We start from the raw sequence: 23,263 nt of genomic DNA on the forward strand, positions 1-23,263 counted from the left end.
GGAGGATAGGCTTTCATGTTATCTTCCCTTTGCCACAAGTCTGGGCACCACTTGTTGAAGATGGCTGCACTGGAACAGCTTCAAAAGGAGCCAGAACCCCTAAGTCAGAGTGTGGGGGAAGAGCCACCTAAGAAGAATTGCTAGATCAAGAAGGATACTGAACCCTGGGTAGCAGAAAAACATTTGTGTTAAGACATTACATTTTGCGAGGTTTTGCTAGAGTAGTTCACCTACTCTGACTAAATGGTAAAATCTAAACAGATGCAACTGTACATTTGCTTGAGAGCTCAGATTCTTATAATAATAATGACAGAGGGCCACCAGGCCAAGAAGGCTCAGCAAAAGCTATAGTTTGGACCTTAAACTGCCCCCCAAAGGCCCATGTGTTAAAGAGCTGGTTCCAGCTTGACATGATTGAGAGGTGGGAAATTCTTAAGGAGTGGGATCTAGTGCAAAGTTTTAGGTCATTGGGGACATGCCCTCAAAGAGGACTGTGGGAACCAGGTCTCTGCTCTTCTGTATTGCGGTCATGAGTGGAGTGGCTTTGTTCCACATGCTCCCCCTGTGATATGCTGTACCCCCACCGGAGGTCTAAACATAATGTGTCTGTTCAGCCATGGCCAGGAACTTCCAAAACTGTGAGCCAAAATAAATCTCATTTTTTTTTACAAGTTGATTTATCTCAGGAATTTGTTACAGTAATGGAAAGCTGATTAACTCAACAAGAGAGGCAGAAAAACCCAAGAAGGGGAATTGAGTTCATTTCCTGGGTCAGCACCTCTGAAGTGTCTGCTCTTAGAAAAATCACTTCATTTTTCTGAAGCAATAAGGAATAAGATAGACAGCTTGAACATCCATAGAGCCATTTTTTTAAAAAAGTCGTAAGCAATAAAAATTGCAAACAATAAGTTTGCCATACTGAAAAATGAGCAAACTAGCAATGATAAGATGGCTACATAGCACTCTTAATACAGTGTAATATTTCATCTGGGAGATAACCTAGTGAAAAGAATTGCAATGACAAAAACCCATAGAAATATCCAGCTTTTAGGGGAAAAGGAGAAGGTAAAAAAAAAAAATCAGAAAACAGAAACGAAGTAAGAGAAGGAGTCAAAGAAGGTAAAACTGATTTCCAAAAGGAGTTGAAGTTTGTGGATTTATACATAGTTTTTAACACCTAGAAGTTAGAGATATCACAGAAAATGTTTTGATGACCTAAGAAATTCATTCATTCCTTTGTTCATTCAACACGTTTCCTGAGCAACTAATTGGTGCTCAGGCCCATGATGAGCACCAGGGATAGAATGGTGAACGAGACAGTGTTCTTTCTATCTTGGAGCTCGCTGTCCTAAAAAGAGAATAAATAATCACAATCCATAACATCATATCGCACTGGATGTCCTAATGGCAGAAGCTTAATTTTCTTTTATTCAAAAATGCACCAAGACTAGCAGAGGAAAGAAAAAAAAACATTTCCCTCCCACTATAACTGTCTTTCTAAATTCTATTTTAGCAACCTGAAAGGGACAAATTGGCTGAAGAAAGAGAAAATTCTAAGTCTTTACCAGACCGTGACAAAAATAGGGCTAAATAATTATTTCTAAGAAAATGAAATTACTTTTTTATCACCATCCACTGAATGGCTTTCCCAATTGTCCCCTGTAAGTCCATAATGGCGCTCGTTGCAGAACGCACCATTCCTGACAATAGACGATACAACTGAAAAAAATTAGTCTCCTGTGTGCAAAATAACACTTTCACAACAATGGGCAATTCAAGCCTGCTCTCTCTAGACCTTTGCCGCAAAGAATACCAGCTCGGGCTAATTATATGAGCTAGCAGAAAATTGTGTGCATAATGGAAAGGCAACCCCCTAAAGAGTAGCTGAGAAAAGGTCTTCCCATCAAATTCAAAACAACGGGGAAAAGAAAAACCCAAAGAGCAAACAGGACAGCATGTGCCTGGGCATTCTCATTAGCATACTGTCCTTAGCTGCTGCTCTTGATACACACAAAGGAGTGGTAAATTCCCTGCCTTGAAAAAGAGGCCATCCGTGATAAGAGAAGTCACCCCGAGGATGACTCAGTGCTTTGCCACATGGGCACACATGGATCATTCTAACGTTGAAGACCATTGTCACTTTGTGGAGCAAATATGGTTCATGTCAATGAAAGAAATGAACAGAATCAAAGGCAAGTGTCAGGCTGACGTGCACGCTGGGCGAGCACTGACCGGGGTCCACAGGGGTATGCTGGAGCAAACCCCAACTGTTTCCAGTTGTACTTTTCAAGCCTCCTTCACATCACATCTGATGGGTGAAAGGTAGTGCAAGATATTTGGGAGAAGAGACACTTAGGAAAAGTTTGACTGGGTCTTGTAACACCCACACACCCAACAAACAACAGGTCCAATACAATCAAAACAGACATAAAGCACCATCCACAAAGCATGAGCTCCAGACAGTCTATAGGAACCCGGGGTCTGGGCAGGATCCACAGCCAGCTCAAACCATGGAATTTTTTTTTTTTTAATTTTAGATTTATAAGACAGTAGAGTGTGTTTTGACATATTATACTTACATGGAGTACAATCCATTTCAATTAGGATCCCATTCTTGTAGTTATACATGATTTGGAGTTACACTGGTCGTGTGTTTGTGTATGAATATAGGAAAGTTATGTCTTTCCTATTTCCATCCCCATTCCCTTCCCTTTATTCCCATTTGTCTAATCCAATGAACTTCTCTTTTTCTCCTCCCTACTCTCCCTTCAGCCTTTGGTTTGGGGGATTGGCTTATTTCACTTAGCATGATGGTCTCCAGTTTCATCCATTTACCGGAAAATGCCATAATTTCATTCTTCTTTGTGGCTGAGTAATATTCCACTGTGTATATGTACCATGTCTTCTTTATCCATTCATTTGTCAAAGGGCACTAGTACCCTTCAAACTGTCGAATTTAAGAAGGCCTTAATGAAGGGACTGTTCCCAAAGGTTTTGGGCAGGATGAAGGACTATTAATAACTAATCCCTAAATTGGAGAGAGAGAAAAAAAGAGAATGAAAGTAAGGGGCAATAAAAGAACAGGAGAGGGAGAAAGAGATTGAATAAAAGTCGTGACCTTTTTTTTCCCATAACTTCATCGAGGATATGGTTAACCTGCAACAATGACAGCAGGAGAGAGCTGTTTTACCTTCTCACCTCTCTCTAATCTCTTTCTCATGCACCAACTTGGTCAAATCCAAAGATAAAATGATGTCAAAAGAGCCCAGAGTGGAGCTGGGGTTGTGGCTCAGAGACAGAGTGCTCACCTAGCATGTGTGAAGCACTGGGTTTGATTCTCAGCACCCGATATAAATAAATTTTAAAAGGCCCATTGACAACTAAAAAAATATTTAAAAAAAAGAGCCCAGAGCATACTGATGAAGTCCACTTAGGCCAGCGTTTCTGGGCAAAGACAAAGACTAGCCCACAGGGAAGCGGGGTAGGGCATTCGGTGGGGTTAATGGAAGGGACTCATCACAATGGGTTCTTTTATCAAGCTTAGAGCTCATACAAAAATGCTAACAGGTCTCTCCTTCCATAATAAATGGAGCCAATTTACAGGACTGCACTGTTGAACTGCACTAATTCAGCTCAGAGCTCAAACCTAGAATGAAGCATTTTAATAAATTCAAGAGTCTAGGTAGTCAAGAGGTTCAGACAGAGAGGGACACCAAGGGTGGCCATTCCTGTCCTGTCTTCCCACACTGGGCCTGACCTAGAACAGTAGGTGGTATCTCTGAGTGAGGTTCAGGGGATTCTTCACACAGCAGAATTTAAATTATGAAGCACTTGTTTCTTGTACCCAAGGAGTTTCATAGCCCATGTGCCATTCTCCAAGGGCACCTGCCTCCTGGGTCACGGGTTCTATTTACTATAAATGCTACCTTAGCCAAAGGTCAGCCTTCTAAGGACAGTTGAAGAATAAGGCGTCTTCCTTCAAGCAAATGTTCTAAATCTACTTTCCTAGAGTTTCAGTTGAAAAGCAGGTTAGATGAGGTTACTTACTTTGGTTTCATTTCCTCTGGTATCAGCCTCCCATATCCCCAGGGAAGGAAGTGAACAGATTACAGGGGGCTGCTTCAACTCCTTCCTCCCACAAGCACTAAAGCACTATTTTTTAAATTAGAAAAGGAAGTGTGTGTGTGTGTGTGTGTGTGTGTGTGTGTGTGTGTGTAAGAGAGAGAGAGAAATATGAGGAGGAAGGACTCCTGGATGATGAAATCAACGATACCTTTTAGCTAAACAAGCTTCTAAATTTGTCAAACAAGCATACAGCAAACTGAAGCTCAGGTTACTTTTTTCATCCATTTACTGGGCATAGCCACATGCCCAGTACCAAATGCACATCCTTTGTCCAACATTGTTAGACCCTGCTCTTTCCAGGTACCATCAAAACACATCGGATTCTCAAGCCAACAGTGGCTCTCCCTATGTGTGAAGCAAGGAGCTGGATTCATTTGCCCTCAGGTTGAAGAAGAGATAGTGGGCTCTCTCATGCAGATTGTAAACCAAAGCAGGGAAGTCAGGGAGGACTGTGGCTGGGGATGTACCACTAACCTGAAATTGTAACCAAAATTCGTACAAGGAGGCATTTTTCTAGGATAGTGTCCAGGATGAATCATATTTTAAAAAGGGTTGAGGGCCTTTAAAAACACTACACAGTATTTCTTACTTAGTGAAGATTTAGGGACAGATAAGTTGAGGTCCATCTCCAGGGTGTGACCCAGCTCTGGGCCATTTGGTCCCTGGTCCATCCTTGTCACCAACAGGAGCTACTCAGAGCCCAATGTCAAGCCTGAACATGAACAGAGTCTTATTTTCTAAATGATTTCAGAGATGTTTGGGGACGCATATTTAAAATTAAATTAAATATGTGAAAAGTAGAACTTACCTTTTCGTTCTGTTAAATAAAGAATTGAGGTCAGATTGCAGATTTTTGCATTTCTCTGTCAGTTGGAGTGACTTCTCATCCAGATATGTGCTGTTTCATGAAAGAGATTAAAAGAAAAGATTGATTTAAAATGAAAGTGTGTAAGATATTGTTAGACAAAATCAGATTTAATTGATAAAGGGCATCTAAATGAAGTCTGACTTTCATTCCATTATTGGATTTCTCCAGGGAAAAGGAAATTGATATTTTCAACTCTGAGGAGTCTAAATTAAAAAAAAAAGAAAAGAAAAAAAAAAGAAAACAGTTTACACTATGAAGTAAAGCTGCAAAAAAAAAACTTTGTTGAAGATGTCATATTTCCAGGTTTTCATATTTTGAGGTTAATATTTATAATGAACAGGTTACTACTAAACAGATTTAATTACCACCTATGTAAATAGTGTTTATTTTAAAAAGATGTTGTCTCAGGTAGGAAGCATGCAGATCCAAGAGATTAACAGTTCTTGACTAAAGAACATGGGTAAAGCTGACCTTATAGCTGTGACATAGGACCTGGTGCTCTTACTTTTTGAACTTGGAAAATTAAGGTAGAACAAAACCAAACCCAAAAGCAGACTAAGGACATGGGTTTTGGAGCCTTGGACACAATGAGGCGCTTGTACATGGGCATGTCATTTAACTGCCCCAGGAATAGGCTTCTGCATCTCTAGTGCAAAGATAATGGTCCTCACTTCATAGTGTTATCACCATGATGTATACATCCCACACAAAGCATTGTAAAGCACCTGACACCGGGCCTCAGACAAGCAGGAGCTCAGAAAATACAGTATCACTTTCTTCAGATGTTAAAAATATGCACACAACTCTGATTTACTGTTAGTGCCTTTACTGAGTTATACTGAAATAACGTCTTAAGCATCTACTATGAGCCGGGGGTCTAGGGTTCGGATGCTTAGGACACAGAGGTGGGGGAAAACAGATATGGTCCCTTTTCCTAGTGGAGCCTGCGGTTTGATTGAGGAGAAAGGTATTTATTAAACAAATAACCAAACAAATGAATATAGGAATATCAGATGTGATTAGTAAAGTTGAAATAGAGTGGGTGGTGTGGAACAGAGGAACATGGAGACTTATTCATTATTCACACTGAGAGGTCAGAGGAGGCCTCTGACAGGGTGTCATTGGGATGGAAATTGCAAGGACGATCCAAATGAGCTAGGTGAAATTTGAGAAGTCGGTGGAAGTGGTGAGAACGTTTCAGAGGCAAAAGCATATGCAAAAGGAAAAGCCTAGAATGTTTGGGGAAAGGAAAGAAGGACATTGAGACTAAAGGAGAAAGAGCTATGGAATGTTTGGAAGTATAAGCAAGGGCCAGACCCTGTAGGCCTAGGAAACTAAATTGAAGAGCTTAGAATTTATCCTAATAACAAAGGGGAGCAATGGAATTTTTTTTTTTTTTTTTTGGGAACAGGGAAGTGGTGTGACTTAATGTATATTTTAAAAGATTTACTGTGACTACTTTGCAGAGAAATGAGTGGTAATAGGACTGGAAGGGAAATGGAAAAGTTAAGAAGTTAGGGCAGGATTTTAGGAGAATGGTGATGGCAGTGAGTCTTCCTACTCAGGATAGAGTAATGCTTTTCTATAATGTAATAACAAACAACACCAATCTCTCAGTTGCTTTGTAAAGCAAAGGGGTTTTTTCCTCTCTCATAAAACGCTCACTGCATGTATGGGTAGCCTTGGGGGCTGCTGTGTCCCATGCACTTAGAGATTGTGATGGTTAATTTTTTGTGCACTTGATTGGACTCAGGAGTGTCCAGATAGTTGGTAAAACATGGTTTCTGAGTGTCCCTAGAGAGTATTTCTGGAATAAATTAGCATTTGAGTTGGTAGCCTGAGTAAAGAGCATCCACCTTCACCAATGCAGGTGGGCATCACCCCAGTCCATTGAGAGCCAGAATAGAACAAGAGAGAAGGAAGGATAAATTCACTCTCTTTTCTGGAGTTGGGACATACAACTTCTCTTGTCCTCCAATATCAGTGCTTCTGGTTCTCAGGCTGTGAGATCTAGACTGGGACTTATGCCAGATGATTCTTGGGTCTTTGGAGCCAGAATGGAATTTCCACCAAATTGTTCACAGGGATTTGGCCTGAACTACACCATCAGCCTTCCAGGGTCTCTGACTTGCATACAGCTCATCATGGAACTTCTTTGCCTCCATAATCAGAGCCAATTCTTCATCATAAATCATTCTATATAGCTATATGTGTCCTATTGGCTCTAGCACATGGACTCAAATTATTTCAGTCTTGCTATATCTTTGTTTTAACAATATGCTTTAATAATTGCTGTGGAAGGACAAAGTGCTAGAAGGTCTGACCCTGCATCTGAATGTTTGGGCCCAGAGGTAAGATGTATCATTGGCCGGAACTAATGCCCCATATGATGGCAAGGTGAGAAACAGAAAAAAGCATCCATTCTGCGTGCCCAGAAAAGAAAACCTGATATGGGTGTGCACTGGAGACTGCACCACACCTGTGTTCATCAGAAAGAAGAGAAGTAGACAAACTTGAGATCTATTCTGGAGGTAAGACAGGCAAGATCTCCTAGTATATTGCACGTGGGAGGTGAGGGAGAGGAAGGTATAAAGATATAAACAAGACAGGTTCATAATTAATTCTCCAATATTTCTCAGAAATGTTTTCTAAAAATACTGGGTCAGTGTACATATGGGCTCACAAAATCCCTCTTAATCCTGTTATGATTTCTTTCCCCACCACTTTCTTCCCCTCTCTCTCTTCTTCTGTCTATATGCCTCACCTTTTGTGCTTTCTGGATATATTATAATATTTTCCAAGGATTTGTTTATTTCTAATTTGCTCTATGTTTTATTCAGGCAGCACCATTAATGAAGTGAATTACCAAGCTAGCAGTGCTTTGAATTATGATGGCTTTGTAATATTAAATTGTGAAGCTGTGACAACCAGCTTCACAATGTAATTGTGTCTCCTATACCTTTCCTTAAATTGGAGAGTATCTTCCTTAATAAAAACTCAAAATAGGTTTGCCCAACTAAAAAAAAAAATGGAGAGGATACATGGAAAGCAAATAAGAGTACCTGGGGTAAAAGTGGAGATGACAGGATGCAGTCATGGGGAGAAGACAACTCCCTCGGTGGGGCCAGCCTTGCATCTGGGTTCCACTCTGACCTTATTAGCCTTTCAGCTTAATGGTTGCCTTTTTAAAATTCCTCCTCCGTAAAGCAGAGATTAAATAGGAGGTGTGTAAAAAACAACTGACATACAGAAATCGATCAATAAATTTTGTGTTCTCATTCTTCTAAATTCATTATCGTGTTCTTCCCTTGAGTCAATCATTGTTAGTACCCCTGAGTTTGGAAACTGCTCATATCTATAGGAAGTCATTTTATAATGAGAGGAACACACAGGGAAGCCCTTTATAGTTATTTGCTTTCTGTGCCTCTCTTGTCTCCTTTTCTTTCACAATCTTCAGAGTTGTCTTCCTTTTCATCTGAAGTCATTCAAACGTGCTCAAGAAAAAGAAAACAAGAAACCTACTCAGTTCTGAGCTGGGAAAAGACAGGACCTGTGGGCGGATGGATGCCATCTGAGAGGCTGGCACACACTGCAGAGGAAGACATTAGGGTAAATTCCCTTTAATTTCTGTTTGGGGAATGTCTCTCAGTCAAATCAAAGGCCACAGAAAGAAGTTGATTGACATGAAAGTAGGAACTCCAAAGACTCAGAATCAGAGTTGTACAGAGGTTGCCACAGGACAAGAGTGGGCTGATCAGCAACCCCAGGAGGGTTACCAGGGTTACCAGAGACCAGGTCAGAATGGCCCATCCAAAAGGGCTGGACATCAGAAAGAACTCTGTAATGGTTACTTTGAATTGTCAACTTGATTGGATTAAGAGATGCCAAGGACTAAGAAGCTTATGTGTGTGTCAATGAGGATATGTTTAGAATGATTGGCATGTGGGATAGCCAATTAAAATGGAGACCCTTCCAAAGTGTGGGCAGCAGTGTCCAAAAGGATGATGGCTTGAATGGAATAAAAGTTGGAAGAAGAAAGAAGGAAGCGGCAGCAGATGCAAGCTCCATTCTTCTTGAAGCGGCAGCAGATGCAAGCTCCATTCTTCTTGAACTGGTGCAATCATCTGAGGATATCACACTCTCGCTTTTTCACTCTTCCAAAGCTGACTCTAACAGTGATTCTCCAGAAGCCTTTGGTCTTGAGCTAGGGTAGCACCATTGATCCCTCTTGTTTGGGGGCTTCAGCCTCTTGGACTATGCAGCTACTGGTTCGTCCAGCTCTCCAGCCCACAGACAGCCATTGTGGACTATCCAGCTTCTAGTCACATAAGCCAACCTAAGAAGCCCCCTTTTTATAATTATACTTCCTGTGGATTCTGTTCCTCTAGAGAATGCGACTAAACAAACTCCAAAGAGTCTAAAATGCTTTCACAGAGGTGGAGCCCATCACAGACGCTGCCAGAAAGCTCTTTTCAGATAGAAGTCCAAGATATGAATGGAGAGGGATCCTCTCCACCTCCCCCTGCTTAAACTAGCTCAAGTCAGTGGTCTGAGCAGTTGAGTGCTGGGAGAGAAACTAGAACAGGACTCAGGAGTGCTACCAGGTACACTCTAACCAACCAAAACCCTGGGACTGTACGAAGTAGGCTGAAAGTAAGACATTTTTCTTTTCTTTTAAATTTTCTGCTTCATTCCAATTTTCTGGTTAAAAAAAAAAAAACCTTCTTAAAACTTGCCAAATTAGGTAATCCAGAGAAAAATATCAGTTCATATACGCACTGCCAAATCCTACAGTGAGAGTACCTCTCAAAAGGACAGGTCATGGAAGGGACAGTGGTCCTCCTGCTGGAGATATTCTAGGTAGATAGAGCAGGTTAGCACCTGAAGCCTCGCAGAGCAGCTATAACTGTTCGACCGTTGCTTCCATAGGTGTTTCACTATGGGATCCTGATCTCTGCCACATGTCACTGTGCAAACTTCCCTGCCTGCCCATGTGTAGCATTCCTTGCATCTTACCGCACTCTCAACCCCCAGTCTATTGACATCCTCTCACATCCACCTTGCAAATATGCAGTCATGGTACAAGATGGCTGCTGGCATAAGATATTTCCATGCCTGACCCTGACAGCTCCTAGAAAAATATCAGACAGTTGGATGGGCTGGTGTCTTGATAAAAGGTGTCCAAATTGTTAGGCCTTTTGTTTACATTAAACAATGATTCCAAATCCCAGTTCTCTCAATGGCTACCCAATACATTCATAGTCCTACTGCGTTTGCCCATTTTCTGCTCTCCCAACTTCTCATTTAATCATACTTATTGTTTCAGGGAAACATGACGCTTCTGGCTGTGAATGAATCTTCAGCAGTCAGTCATCCTGAAATTCCATCTCAGAGAAGAAGTGTCTCCCCTGGCAAATAAGGATAATCTACCTGCCACCCATCCTCTGTCTGCACTGAGGTCAGGCCCTTCTCTGAACTGGACCTTTATCCTCTCCCTACCCGTCTTCTTCTTATGCTCAATTTTCTACCATTTCAAAATCCAAGGCAAGATAATTCCAAAATGGCTTTGCTCGTGTGTTGAAAGCATGATCCCCAATGCAGCAAGAGTCAGAAGTAGGGCTTTTAAGCCATGATTAGGGCTCTGACCTCATCAGTAATCTATTTATTGTATTAATTCACTGAAAGCTGAATGGTAGTGCATGATGACTACAGCCATGTAGAGCATGGATGGAGGAAGTAGGTCACTGGGGACATGCCCTTGGAAACTATATCTTGTCCCTGGCTCACTCGCACTTGAGCTCACGCTCTCCCCCTTGCTCCCTCTTCTTCTCCCTCTCTCTCCTCTCCCCACCTCTCTCTCTCTCTCTCTCTCTCTCTCTCTCTCTCTCTCTCTCTGCTTCCAGGTTGCCACAACCTGAGGAGCTTTTTCCTCTGCAAGCTCTTCCACTATTATGTTCTACCTTATCTCAGGCCCAGAGTAATGGAGTTGGCTGACCATGGACTGAGACCTCTGAAACTGTGAGCCCCAAAAAAACGTTTTCCTTTTCTAAATGGTTCTTATCAAGTGTTTTGGTCCCAGTGACAAAAAGCTGATTAACACAAATTCACTCTGCTAATCTATCTCCTGCCTTGCCTCTCATTCACAATGCAACCTACCTCTTTTTCCTTCATTTCTATCCTCAATGCCCCAAGGTGAGTGTCTCAGGTGCCTGTTTGATCATGTCATTTCCCTTCCCCAAGGCCCCCCACAGCCCCCATCACTCTTGCAACCATGCTCTCCATTCCTTAGTAGGACAGGCAAAGCCATCCACCATCTGTCCCCTGACTGAGTTCACTGACAGTTTTCTAATCATTAAATGGTACAAATTCCTCTTTGCCCATTCCCTGCAAGTCTTATATTATGGATTCTGACTGCTTTTATTATTTAATTATAGAATTTATTTGTTTGGTTCTGGCAACCAAGCCTTCAGGCACATTTTCATCACTTCAGTATGTCAGGGGGAAAAGAAATCTTTAATAAGATTGGGAGGAAAAGATACACAAAAACAAGCTTTTCTGCTATCACTGTTATCTGTGTGGATGCTGTGGTTTTAAAAGAATTCTATCTTTATAAGTCATTCTTCAGTTGAAAGCCATCACTTTACAATACCAGCTGGCAAGATTTCACAGAAAAGCAAGATGCTTAGAGACGACATTGGCCATTGCAAAATAATAAAAATTAAAACTCTGGTAACACAAAGAATCTCTCTCAAAGGAAACAAGTTATTCAATCTCTACAAAATAATGCCATCAATACTTAGTGATCATCCACAAAGACCTCTGAAACAGAATTAATGTCACCTTCTGAGTATGACCTGTAATCATGTAACCCTGCAATCAGTCCCCTGGCCAAGCAAAACATCTCAAAGAAAAATCTGCATACAAGTGACTAAGGAGTTTCAAGAACATCCAAATTCTATTTCTGGTGACCAGAATAGGGACAAAACTGGATTGTGAATCTAAATGTAAAGCTTAAAGTCGAATCAGTCTTACTCTCTGAAGAGTAATGCATTAACAGACAAGGCATATTTCCTAAATACAGAAAATATAAAGAAAAAAAATTTTTCCTTATATTTCTCAGACTCCTTCTTCATTCCAGAAAAGCATCTGAACAGCCAGCAAAGCATCCAGACCACCAACAGAAACCCTGCCCCCACCTCATCCCCAAAGAGGCATGTGGCAGGCCGAGGTGTCCCTGGGACAGAGGCCATAGTGATTACCCCTGTTCTGATTCCAAGCTCAGCAAGCAAACTTCTCCTTGTAGTGTAGCCCCCAATGAAGTTTTCTGAAGAGAGAAAGGCAAGCAGACCAGACCACTGTCTAGTTTGATTACTCTCTTTAATCGACAAAGTAATATTCTAGTTTCTAAATCATCCTCACAGTTAGCCTTTGAAATAACCATTCAACCCAGAAACTGACAAAATCAGATCTTGGTACATACAAAGACAAGGGGTAGATCCTGCATTGCTTCTTTATTTAGTTACTCGAGTGCCAGAGAGAAGGGAAGATACTAGAGAGAGAGTCGTGTGCAAGACCAGGTCACTGTGGCCTTAGAGCAAAGAGCCAGCCATGGAGGACAGACAAGTGAACATACAGGTACGATCTGAGTGTGCAGAAGGAAAGCGAGCTATTTTCCGTAATCATTAATTTCAAGAAACCATGAATCTGTGTTTTGGTGTCTTGTCATTTAATTGACGATATGGGACTTGCTTTTAAAATGACCATATAGAACTTCTATTCTTTTATATGGGAACATTGCTAGCAACTTAAATTGTAAAATATTCTTCAGATAATCTCTGCTTACTAGGCTTTTACTGGTGTTTTTTTTTCTTTTTTCCAGTTACCCTTGATGAAGATTAATGAACTAGCTCTCTACTATTAAATCAGTTACCATAAGGCATCCTTGCCCCCTACTATTGTGGAAAGAGTTTTTAAAAATGTAAAATAGTAACTCTCATACAGATATAAAATTAATATGTATTAAGAATTTTACTTTGCTCATTATAAGGGAACTAGTAAAAAGAAAAATCTAAAGCTCCAACACATTTATAAATCAGTAATATTGAGATAAATGTGCAAATGGAGGCAAAACTGGCTTTTGCCTCCCCTGATCTGTTTTGGCCCTCTACCAGATATAGCATCATTTGCATAATTACAGACAAGAATTATTTTGCATTGCTATCAGTTAAACACAACTTAGAGTTGTCAAATAGCTCCCATAGGATCCAAGTCAGATAACTCAAAGAGGTATGTGATCTAAACAAAGCAAACTCACTGGATGAAGCACAAAATGTTCTCTCACATCTTTAACCCTATCAATGCCCATCTCTGTAACATTAAAGGAAGGATTTACAGTAACAAACCTAACAGAGTGGAACCTCTTGGGAATTTCAGTCCCCTTCCACCCCACAGCTTGCCCCAAAGAGAAGCAGAGGGACCTGGCCTAGGTGTGAGCCCTTTGGGGCAGTCAGCAAATGCCAAGTTACCCAAGGAGGCCTAAGAGGTTACCAAAAGGACAAGGGTTTTTTTTTTTTGTTGTTGTTGTTGTTGTTGTTTAAATATTTTTTAGTTGTTGATGTACCTTTTTTTAATTATTATTTCTTTTTATGTGGTGCTGAGGATTGAACCTGGTGCCTCACACATGCCAGGCAAGTGCTCTACCACTGAGCCACAACCACAGCCCCAGGACAAATTTTGATATGGGGATGTATGGAAACTTCAAATCTAGATGAGCAAGAGTGAGATCCTAAATAGGAAATCATCTTTAGCAAAGTAGAGAGAAAATAAAATCAGAGCAGACTGGGAACAAGAGACAAATCTTGAAGCAGCCATGTCTCACTGGTCCAGAGTGTGAGCTCCTTGGGTGCTTGAGGCAGACTTAGAAGGGCAGAATCAAGGTGGAATGCATCTCCAGTATGATATACCTTCCCTCCTTCCTCCTTCCCTGCATCCCAGCTGCTGGGATTATAAGCCTGCACCATCACACCTGAACCTCAGTGTGATGTCTCTAAGGCTCTTTCTGTGATTTTTTTCTTTTCTTCTTCTTTACCTTCCCACCGCACCAGAACTCACTGTAATTTTAGAGCTAACATATTAAGTCTTTTTTAAAACAATTATTTTTCTTACTCTCTACAGCCAAGATTGGTTAATCTTTCTTTAGTGCATTTATGTTTGGAAATCATTGACATACTGTGTATATTTTTAATAATAATATCCACAGTCTCTGATGCAAAAATTCTCTTATGGTTCAGAATGAAGGTCATAATAACTACATATATGGGATGGTTGCAGGTACCACATACTGGGCTAAGCACTTTATAAATATAACATCTCATTTACTCTTCACAATGAACATACAAGTTAGGTGCTAGGTCCATTTTATAGATGAGGAAAATAAGTTACCAGAAGATTAAAAGACATCCCCAAAGTCACTCTCCTAATTAGACATGGAGTGGTTTTGAAGCCATATACAATGGTTCTGTGTTCTTAACCACTGTGATATTCTGCCTCCTCTTACAGAGAAAACTTGCCCTTGGGTGGAGAACTAATTCATTGTCTACAGTACCACCCCCTCCTCCTGATTCTACAGGAAGCTGATTCTCTCCTGGACCAAACTCAACTCAGGCTTTTCAACTAGTTCCTAATATTGGGCATGTCCTCAAGAACCCAATTTTATCAGTTCCCCTGCTAAGCCACTTTAGTCAGAATCCCTACCTTTGCTATCTGATAATCCTATTATCCAATCAAAATCTTCATGGACCACCTCCCCAGGTAACATCTGATCACTACAATCACTACAGGCTACCTTCAGAAAAAAAAATCCTATCATGTCAGTTTAGACAGAATCCCCCCTCACCCCTGAAGTTTCCTCTTAGTAATTTTCCATCCATTGAACCTCCCACCCCCACCCCCTGCTCCTTAGCTCTAAATTTCTACTTTAGCTTATATTTGGAGTTGAGCCTACTCTCATCTTCTGCAGAAACCCATTTCAGTAATACCTGTCTCAACAGTCCTGAATAAAATCTGCCTTACCATTTTAACAAGGGTCATGAATAATTTTTTTCCTTAACAGAGCAATTTTTCAGTTCTGTACATTGTAGATAACAATAGCAATGCAAAATAATTCTTTTTTATAGGCATGCAAATGAATTATGTCCAGTGGCAAGACATCTCATACATATGCGCGCGCGCACACACACACACACACACACACACATACACACCAAGAAAAAAAAATGTGTTTTACCTCCTTTTGCACATTTTTCAAAATACTCTTGATCTACAAATGTGTCTGTTCTGTAGATCGTCCCTCAAACTGGTGATAACACATACCAATTTCCTCATTGATAAGTCACATCAAATCTTTTTAAAGTATTCATTTTCACATCTACATGAGAGACTTGGTTTTACCTTTTTACAGAAATTATCTTTTGCCATCCTAAATGAGAAGGCTGAAAACATTTTTTTTAATCCAGTAAACAGAGGACACTGGTCAGGAAGATAAACTTTAGTGGCAAAAAGGCAATAATTCAAATCTCTACTTCACTACACACTAGATGATTAACCTTAGAAATATTATTTAACCTTTCTAGGCTTTCAGCATCCTCATGTGCAAAATGAGGATAATGCCAGCTCTTGGATGGATGTGATGCAAGATGTGAAAAGATAATGCATAGAATGTTCTGCACAAAGACTGGAATGGAGAGTCCACTTCATATGCGGTATTCAGAAGCAGAAGTCCCTGCAGTGGGGGTAATTATTGATTTGGCATGCCTGTTGAAGCAGCTCCAACTGCCACATGCCTGAGAATCTCCTGGAAAATTTATTCAAATACAGATTGTGGTTCAGTAGTGCTGGGGTGAGGCCTAATATGTTGCATTTCTAACAGGTTCAGGTGGTGTCAGTCCACTGGGCTAAGGGTCACACTTTGAGTAACAAGGTCTTTAAAGTGTCATGGATCGAGTCCCTGATTGTCTTTTTCACAATCATTTGTAGTAAGACTTCATAAACCAGAAATGTGAGAAGCTGTCCTAGCGAGAAGTGAAGTGTGAGTAGAAAAAGCAATGAAATACTTGGAAAATTACAAGAGTAAAATGAGCTCCGTCACGTCAGTAAGTGTTGTTGTGTGTGTGTGTTTTTTTTTCTCAGATAAAAAGCTCAACAAAAGAAATAATATAAGAGGAGTCTTATGTACTGAGAACACTTAACATAATTGCTTTCCTAACTCAATGCACAGCTCAGACTCCCAAAAGCTCTGCTATGGGGAACATAAAGCAGCCTCCATCAAGGCTAAAATCTTTAGTCAGGTGCAGCACTGGGTCCAGCCCAGTAAATGCAGCCCTGGAGTGAACAAACTTCATGACAGACAGCCAGAGGATGCTGGTTGCTTCTGCAAAACATCAAAGGGTGCAGATTCTGGAAAAGTCTTTCAACGTCAGTTATATCAGTGTCTAAGTGTTCCTATTAAACATGTCATCACACTCAGTAACTTCACGACCAAATAGATGAATTTTTTTTTCTGACAACTAAATATTTCTTCACTCCCACAGAAGTGCATTTTGAGATAGAAATTTTCTTTTTCCTTTTAATTTTTAATTTTCTTTTTTAATTTGAATAGTAGAATCCGTTTTGACATATTTTACAAGCATGGAGTATACCTTATTCTAATTAGGACCCCATTCTTGTAGATGTACACAATGGTGGAATTCACTGTGATGTTTTTATATATGGACATACTGCTTGATAGAGAGATTGCACCAATTTGCAGTCCCACCAACAAAGTATGAGCATTCTCCACATCCTCACCAATATTTATTGTTACATATATTCTTTCTTTTTAATATTTTTTTAGTTGTAATTGGACACAATACCTTTATTTTATTTATTTATTTTTATGTGGTGCTCACCTTGAACATGCTAGGCAAGCACTCTACTGCTGAGCCACAACCCCAGCCCGGTTACTTGTGTTCTTGATAATTGCCATTCTGAGTGAGATGAACTCTCCGTGTAGTTTTAATTTTCATTTCTATAATTGCTAGAGACGTTGAACATTTTTTCTTATATTTGTTGATCATTTGTATTTCTTTTTATATAAAGTGCTTGTTCAGCTCCTTTGCCTATTTATTGATTGGGTTATTTGCATTTTTAGTGTTCAGTTTTTTGAGTTCTTTGTATATCCTGGAAATTAGCATCCTAACTGAGGTGCAAGTGACAAAGATTTACTCTCCTTCTGTAGGCTCTCTTTTCTAGCTTTTAATTGTTTTCTTTCTTGTAAAGAGGCTTTTTAGTTTGATGCCATCCGATTGATTATTGATTTTTTATTTTATTTCTACAGCTTTAGGAATCTTGTTAAAGAAATGGGTTCCTGATGTTAAAGCATTGGGCCTACATTCTCCTTTAGTGTGTGCAGGGTTTCTGGTCTAATTCCTAGGTCTTTGACCCACTTTTGAGTTTTGTTCAGGGTGAGAGATAGGAGTTAAATTTCATTCTATTATGTTTGGATTTTCAGTTTTCCCCAAAAATCTTGTTGAAGAGGTTCTTTACTCCAGTGTATGTTTTGGGGACCTTTGTCTAGTATGTGGTAACTGTATTCATGTGAGGTTTGTCTCTAGGTCTTCTATTCTGTTCCATTGCTCTTCTTGCCTGTTTTTGGTGCAAGTACCAAGCTGTTTTTGTTACTACAGCTCTGTAGTATAATTTAAGATCTTGCATTGTGATACCTCCTGCTTCCCCTTTCTCAGTAAGGATTGCTTTGGCTCTTATGAGCCTCTTATTTTTCCAAATGAATTTCATTAGTCCATTTTCTATTTCTATGAAGAACGTCATTGGAACTTGTATGGGAGTTGCATTTGAATCTGTATAGTGCTTTTGATGGCATAGCCATTTTGACACTATTAATTCTGCTTATCCAAGAACATGGGAGGTCTCTCCATCTTCTAAGATCTTCCTGAATGTCTTTCTTTAGTATTTATATTGGAATTTTAATGAGATGATACCTTTTGCCCATATCAAATGTTATATTACTGTGGAGAGAGCCCTACAGCCACTTTAACACTCAAGAATTTAAATACTTAGCCAGCTGCAGTGGTGCACACCTGTAATCTCAGTGGCAGAAAGGCTGAGGCAGGAGAATTCTAAGTACAGGGCCAGCCTCAGCAACTTAGCAAGGACCTAAACAACTTCACAAGGCCTTACCACAAAATAAAAATATATAAATAAAGGATAAGAAGGGCTGAGCATGTAGCTCCATGTAAAGCATCCCTGGGTTCAATCTCTAGTATCAAAAAAAAAAAGTGTTTTTTCTTGCTTTTTTTTAAACAAATGCTTGAAGTTTTGACCAATAACTATTAGTTTTTAAATAAGTGTAATCATTTCAGAGTGAAAACTCTCTCATAATCTGTAAGTCTATAGCTTAACTTTATACATTCACGTTTATATTCATTTTCAGAAAATCATTATGTTAAAAAACTGGGAACTTCCTATAAAGGATTTTATGGAAACTTCTTTGAAAAACAAAACAATGAATAAAGTTTAATAGGATGGTGTGTCCATTTCTGGCCAGGAAAGCAGGGAAAAGTGAACCAATTAAAACAATCCAAGGCTGACAGCCAATTTGGGGAGGTGGCCTAAATCAGCGTGGAGGCTCCTGGGAAATTATACATCACAAAAACCTAAACACTACAAAAATGGGCTGCCCAGCATACCAGAGCAGTGAACAAAATCCTAACTCGTCCTTTTAATATTCAGAACCAGTAAATGTTTTCATATCTTTTAAAGGCTCTTTGGGGCTTCTTTGTGGAGATCAGATTAGCATGATCAGAACAAAGAGCAGGGCAAAAAAAAGTCTCTCAGGAGTCACATCCAAACATTTAAGGGCACCTTAAATCTGAAATAAAATGGCAAGAAGGGAATGTCACTAAATAAATAAATAAATAAATAGCCAGGGGATAACTTGTCTTACGGTGGCAATTTTATAAACATGAAATGAGGCCAAAGGTTCTGTCAAACAAGGATGATTTTTAAATTCTGGAATGCCAAGAGGGAAGCAAGCTACTTCATGTGGTTTATAGGAAGTCCACCAGAATCTTCCTGTCAATCAACTTCTTTTTCCCTATGACCTACATTTTATAAGACAATAATAAAAACTAAAAAAAAATAAAAACTATTACCTAGCATTTTTTTTTAAACCAACTTCTGGGGTTTGCCCTTGTTTCACTAGTTTATTGTTTCCATATCTGACTCTGGAATGAATTTCTTCCTTATCTGTTAGTTCCCTTCTAATAAATTCAAACAAATGAATGAAAAAATAAATGACAAACTAAACCTGAGGTCTATAATATCGAAAATCATCCAGGGAAAAGTAAATTCTGAAGGGGGTCAGACTGAAAAATAAAATATAACATCTTAGAAAAAAAAGTCAACAGGAAGAATGAGAAGCAAAAGAATCCTCCGATTAACCCACAGCTAATTATAAGATTCAGTTAATGAGATGAATGCAATATCTGTTCATTTTATTTAATTGAGATTTTACTGTATTTTAAATTATGTTATTCAAATATCCCTATTAATATTTGATGAATATATAAGAGAACTGCCTAACTAAATTTATTGTGCTTAGGTAAACTATAATTAGGAAAGGTTAGGAGAGCATCCCATGAGACCTATCAATCACATTATGAAGCAATATAATTACAGATGAAATTCAACAAGGAAACAGCACAAAGTAATAATCTTTGAAAAGAGAGAATAAAATTACTTGAATGTGGTGTTAGGTTCTGAGAAGTACAGTCAATCAAGTGTCATTTCAGGCGACTCAGGAGCAATAAACCTACTCAACAAAATTGAACTCTTGATTACATTAAAGTGTATTAATCTCTTTTCTACTTATTCACAATTTCCCAGATGATAAAATGTCCTGCTGTTATTTCACTTACAATTTGGAATTATCTGAATTTAGTTAAATCGGAGCTGTTTTGTCTTGTTATGAATATTTTTGTTCAAGTTCTTCCTTTTTTGCTTTGCTCTCTCTCCCATTTTAACTTGGCCGAGAACAGGAGCTGTCTCCATTCACCTGATGGAGCCCTTTTCCAAGACCTCTCAGGTTTTCCTCTAAAGCACCTACCACCTGGAAGGTATCTATCTGTTCTTGCTCTTTAACCAATTCAGAGTCCCATTTCTTATTTATTTGAAAGACTAGCCTTTGTGAGCAGGATCATGCATGGCACTGAGCTTAAATGAGTTTTTAATGTATCACACCTCACAATGAACATATTTGCATTTCAAAAATGCTTTTAAGGAATGTTTTTTTTTCTGCCCCCACTCCCAACCCTGTTGCCTTTAAGCAAAACCAAAAAAGAGACACAGCTTGCCTGCTTAGAGTAATGCAACCATTTAAGCTCTCTCTGCAGTGGTTCTTCTTGCCTCCCCAACCTGCCCATGCCTACCCAAGTCTCAACTTCTGGCCCCACTCTTGCAGAATAGATTTGCCTTCTCAGTTTTCACCTCTGAAGATGTCTATTGGCCAAGGTTAGTAATCACTGTGACCACCCTCACATGACCAGTATTTTGGGTTTTATGGCCCTAGAAAACATCTGCTCTCCCCACCCCATGACTGGCCTCCCAGAGCCTCATCCTGTCCTATTCACCCACCAACTAGCTAAGCCAATCCCTCTCCCCCTTGATTGGGGCTAAAAAAAAAAAAATTATTAACTCAATCAAAGGCTCTAAAGTAGAGCTAATTATGAAGCAGTTCTCAAATTTTGATCAAAGAGGGGCTCCTCAAAATGAGATACAGGAATTTGGAGATACAAGAAAAATACACTGCATCTCAAAAGGAAAGTGCCCACTGACAGTTGGAATGCAGGAGATGCCCACGAACAGCTGGAATGTGAAATGAGCAAATGCTGACAACCCAGCCTGCATCATTACAACCACGTTCTTGCCTGTAGGAAGTAGCATAATGTGAGGACACTGCCCAAGCACAAGGTAAATTGGCACAAAATTGTATAATCCTGCCCTGACTCCACCTCTAGTTCAGCCCCTAGCTAGTGTCCCTCTATAAATGTTAAAACCTTAGGCCAAGGCCTTGCTTCTTACTCTCAAGATAGTCCCCACACTCTCTCTTTCCTTTCCAGTGTGTAAGCCTTGTTTTCCTAAATAAGCCTATGCCTGTGCCTCCATCTAGCATGTGCTCAAATTCTTTTCTGCAACATTTGCCACTCATTTTGAGTTGAGGTTCCCATCTCTAGGACCTCCTTGAACCTTCCTCTGGTGACAAAAACCATACCATTCTTCAATTATCAAGAATATAATTAACAATAAATGTTGGCAGGGATGTGGAGGAAAAGATTGACTCCTACATTGCTGATGAGACTGCAAACTGGTGCAACCATTATAAAAAGCAGTATAGAGATTTCTTGGAAAACTTGGAATGGAACCACTATTTGACCCAGCTATCCCATTCCTTGGTCTATACTCAAAGGACTTAAAATCAGCATATTACAGTGACACAGCCACATCAATGTTTATAGCAGCTCAATTCACAATTACTAAACTGTGGAACCAACCTAGACACCCATCAATAGATGAATGGATAAAGAAACTGTGAGATATATATATATATATATATATATATATATATATATATATATATATATATATTTTTTTTTTTTTTTTTTCAATGGAATATTACTTGGCTTGAAAGAAGAATGAAATTATGACATCTGCTGGTAAATGGATAAAATTGGAGTCTATCATGCTAAGTGAAATAAGCCAATCCCCCCAAAAACAAAGACCAAATGTTCTCTTTGTTCTCTCTGATATGTGGATGCTAACTCACATAGATTGGGGGCAGGGAGGTTCACAGAATTGGACAGGGTCAGGGGGAATGGGAATAGAAAGACAGTAGAATGAATCAGACATAACTTTCCTATGTTCATATATGAATAAATGACCATTGTAACTCCACATCATGTACAACCACAAGAATGGGACGTTATATTCATGTGTATGTATGATATGACAAAACACATTCTACTGTCATGTATAACTAAAAAGAACAAAAACAAAAAATAAACAAAACAAAACAAAACAAAAGCATACCATTCTTGCAATCAAGTATTGGCCAATAGGTGGGGGAGATAGTGCAAACTAACAAGTCTGAGCCCTGGGATTGGCTTCAGGGAGGACTCATTGACTATCCCCTGAAAGTAAAGGCCTCTCTGAGCCTTGGGGAACCAGTCACCACTACATCAAAATGGCTGCATGAAGGTGTTCCCATATTGTCTGAACCTGTGTTTTCCTGATACACAGGCCTCTTACAGAGGCTTACAGAATGGGCCAACAGTTAATATGAGGGCATGTTCATATAAGAGAATTTGAGATAAGCAAATAAAATGTTAGCACTCTGGTATCTAAGGCAGCACTTTTTCCACCTCTATCAAAGACAGAATAATTTTTTTAATTCAAGAAATGGAATATTCGGAATGATAATTTTTATTGCAGCTGTGAAGTTTTTCCCCCCTTAGGCATTGAATACATTGAATACTTCTGTCTAGTTCAACTACTTATTATCTTTTTGTCCGTAACTCTCTACTTTTCTCCCAGAAGTAATATATATTTTCTCAACTTTTTAAAATCTCTTGATTAGATACAATTGAATGTAATTAAGAATTTACAAGTCTTATCACATTCTCATTCTGCCTGAGCAATTCTGGATATAAAAGTACAGACAGTCCACATTTTTCTTCAGATTTTCTGTAACTCTTTGCTTAGGATTTCTGAAATTAAAATAATGGTTCTAACTCAATTCAAAGTAGATCAAAGACTTAGGCACTAGAACAGAAGACCTTGCACCTAATAGAAGAAAAAGTAGGCCCAAATCTTCACCATGTGGGATTAGGACTTGACTTCCTTAAAAAGACTCTTCAAGTACAAGAAGTAGAATCAAGAATCAATAAGTAGGACAGATTCAGACTAAAAAGCTTCTTCTCAACAAAGGAAACAATAATGTGAAGAGAGAGCCTACAGAATGGGAGAAAATCTTTACCACACGCACCTCAGATAGAGCACTTATCTCCAGTATATATAAAGAACTCAAAAAACTTAACACCAAATAAACAAATCAAAAAATGGGCCAAGGAACTGAACAGACACTTCCCAAAAGAAGAAATACAACCAATCAACAAATAAATGAAAAAAATGTTCAACATCTCCAGCAATGAGAGAAATGCA

General features: G+C 39.4%; 1 protein-coding gene across 1 annotated transcript in view; it reads right to left on the reverse strand.

The window, feature by feature from the left end:
* The window catches only part of ST8SIA6 (ST8 alpha-N-acetyl-neuraminide alpha-2,8-sialyltransferase 6), a gene marked incomplete at both ends in the record, with an annotated part of 129,088 nt that overhangs the window by 63,288 nt on the left and 42,537 nt on the right, over window positions 1-23,263 (reverse strand). Inside the window, one exon of the mRNA XM_081298190.1 lies at window positions 4,934-5,023. Coding sequence (XP_081154316.1) covers window positions 4,934-5,023 — 90 coding nt within the window. The remainder of the gene's footprint in view (window positions 1-4,933; window positions 5,024-23,263) is intronic.

Source organism: Spermophilus citellus (genome assembly GCF_964194105.1).
Source record: "Spermophilus citellus genome assembly, chromosome: 6".
Lineage (NCBI taxonomy): Eukaryota > Metazoa > Chordata > Mammalia > Rodentia > Sciuridae > Spermophilus > Spermophilus citellus.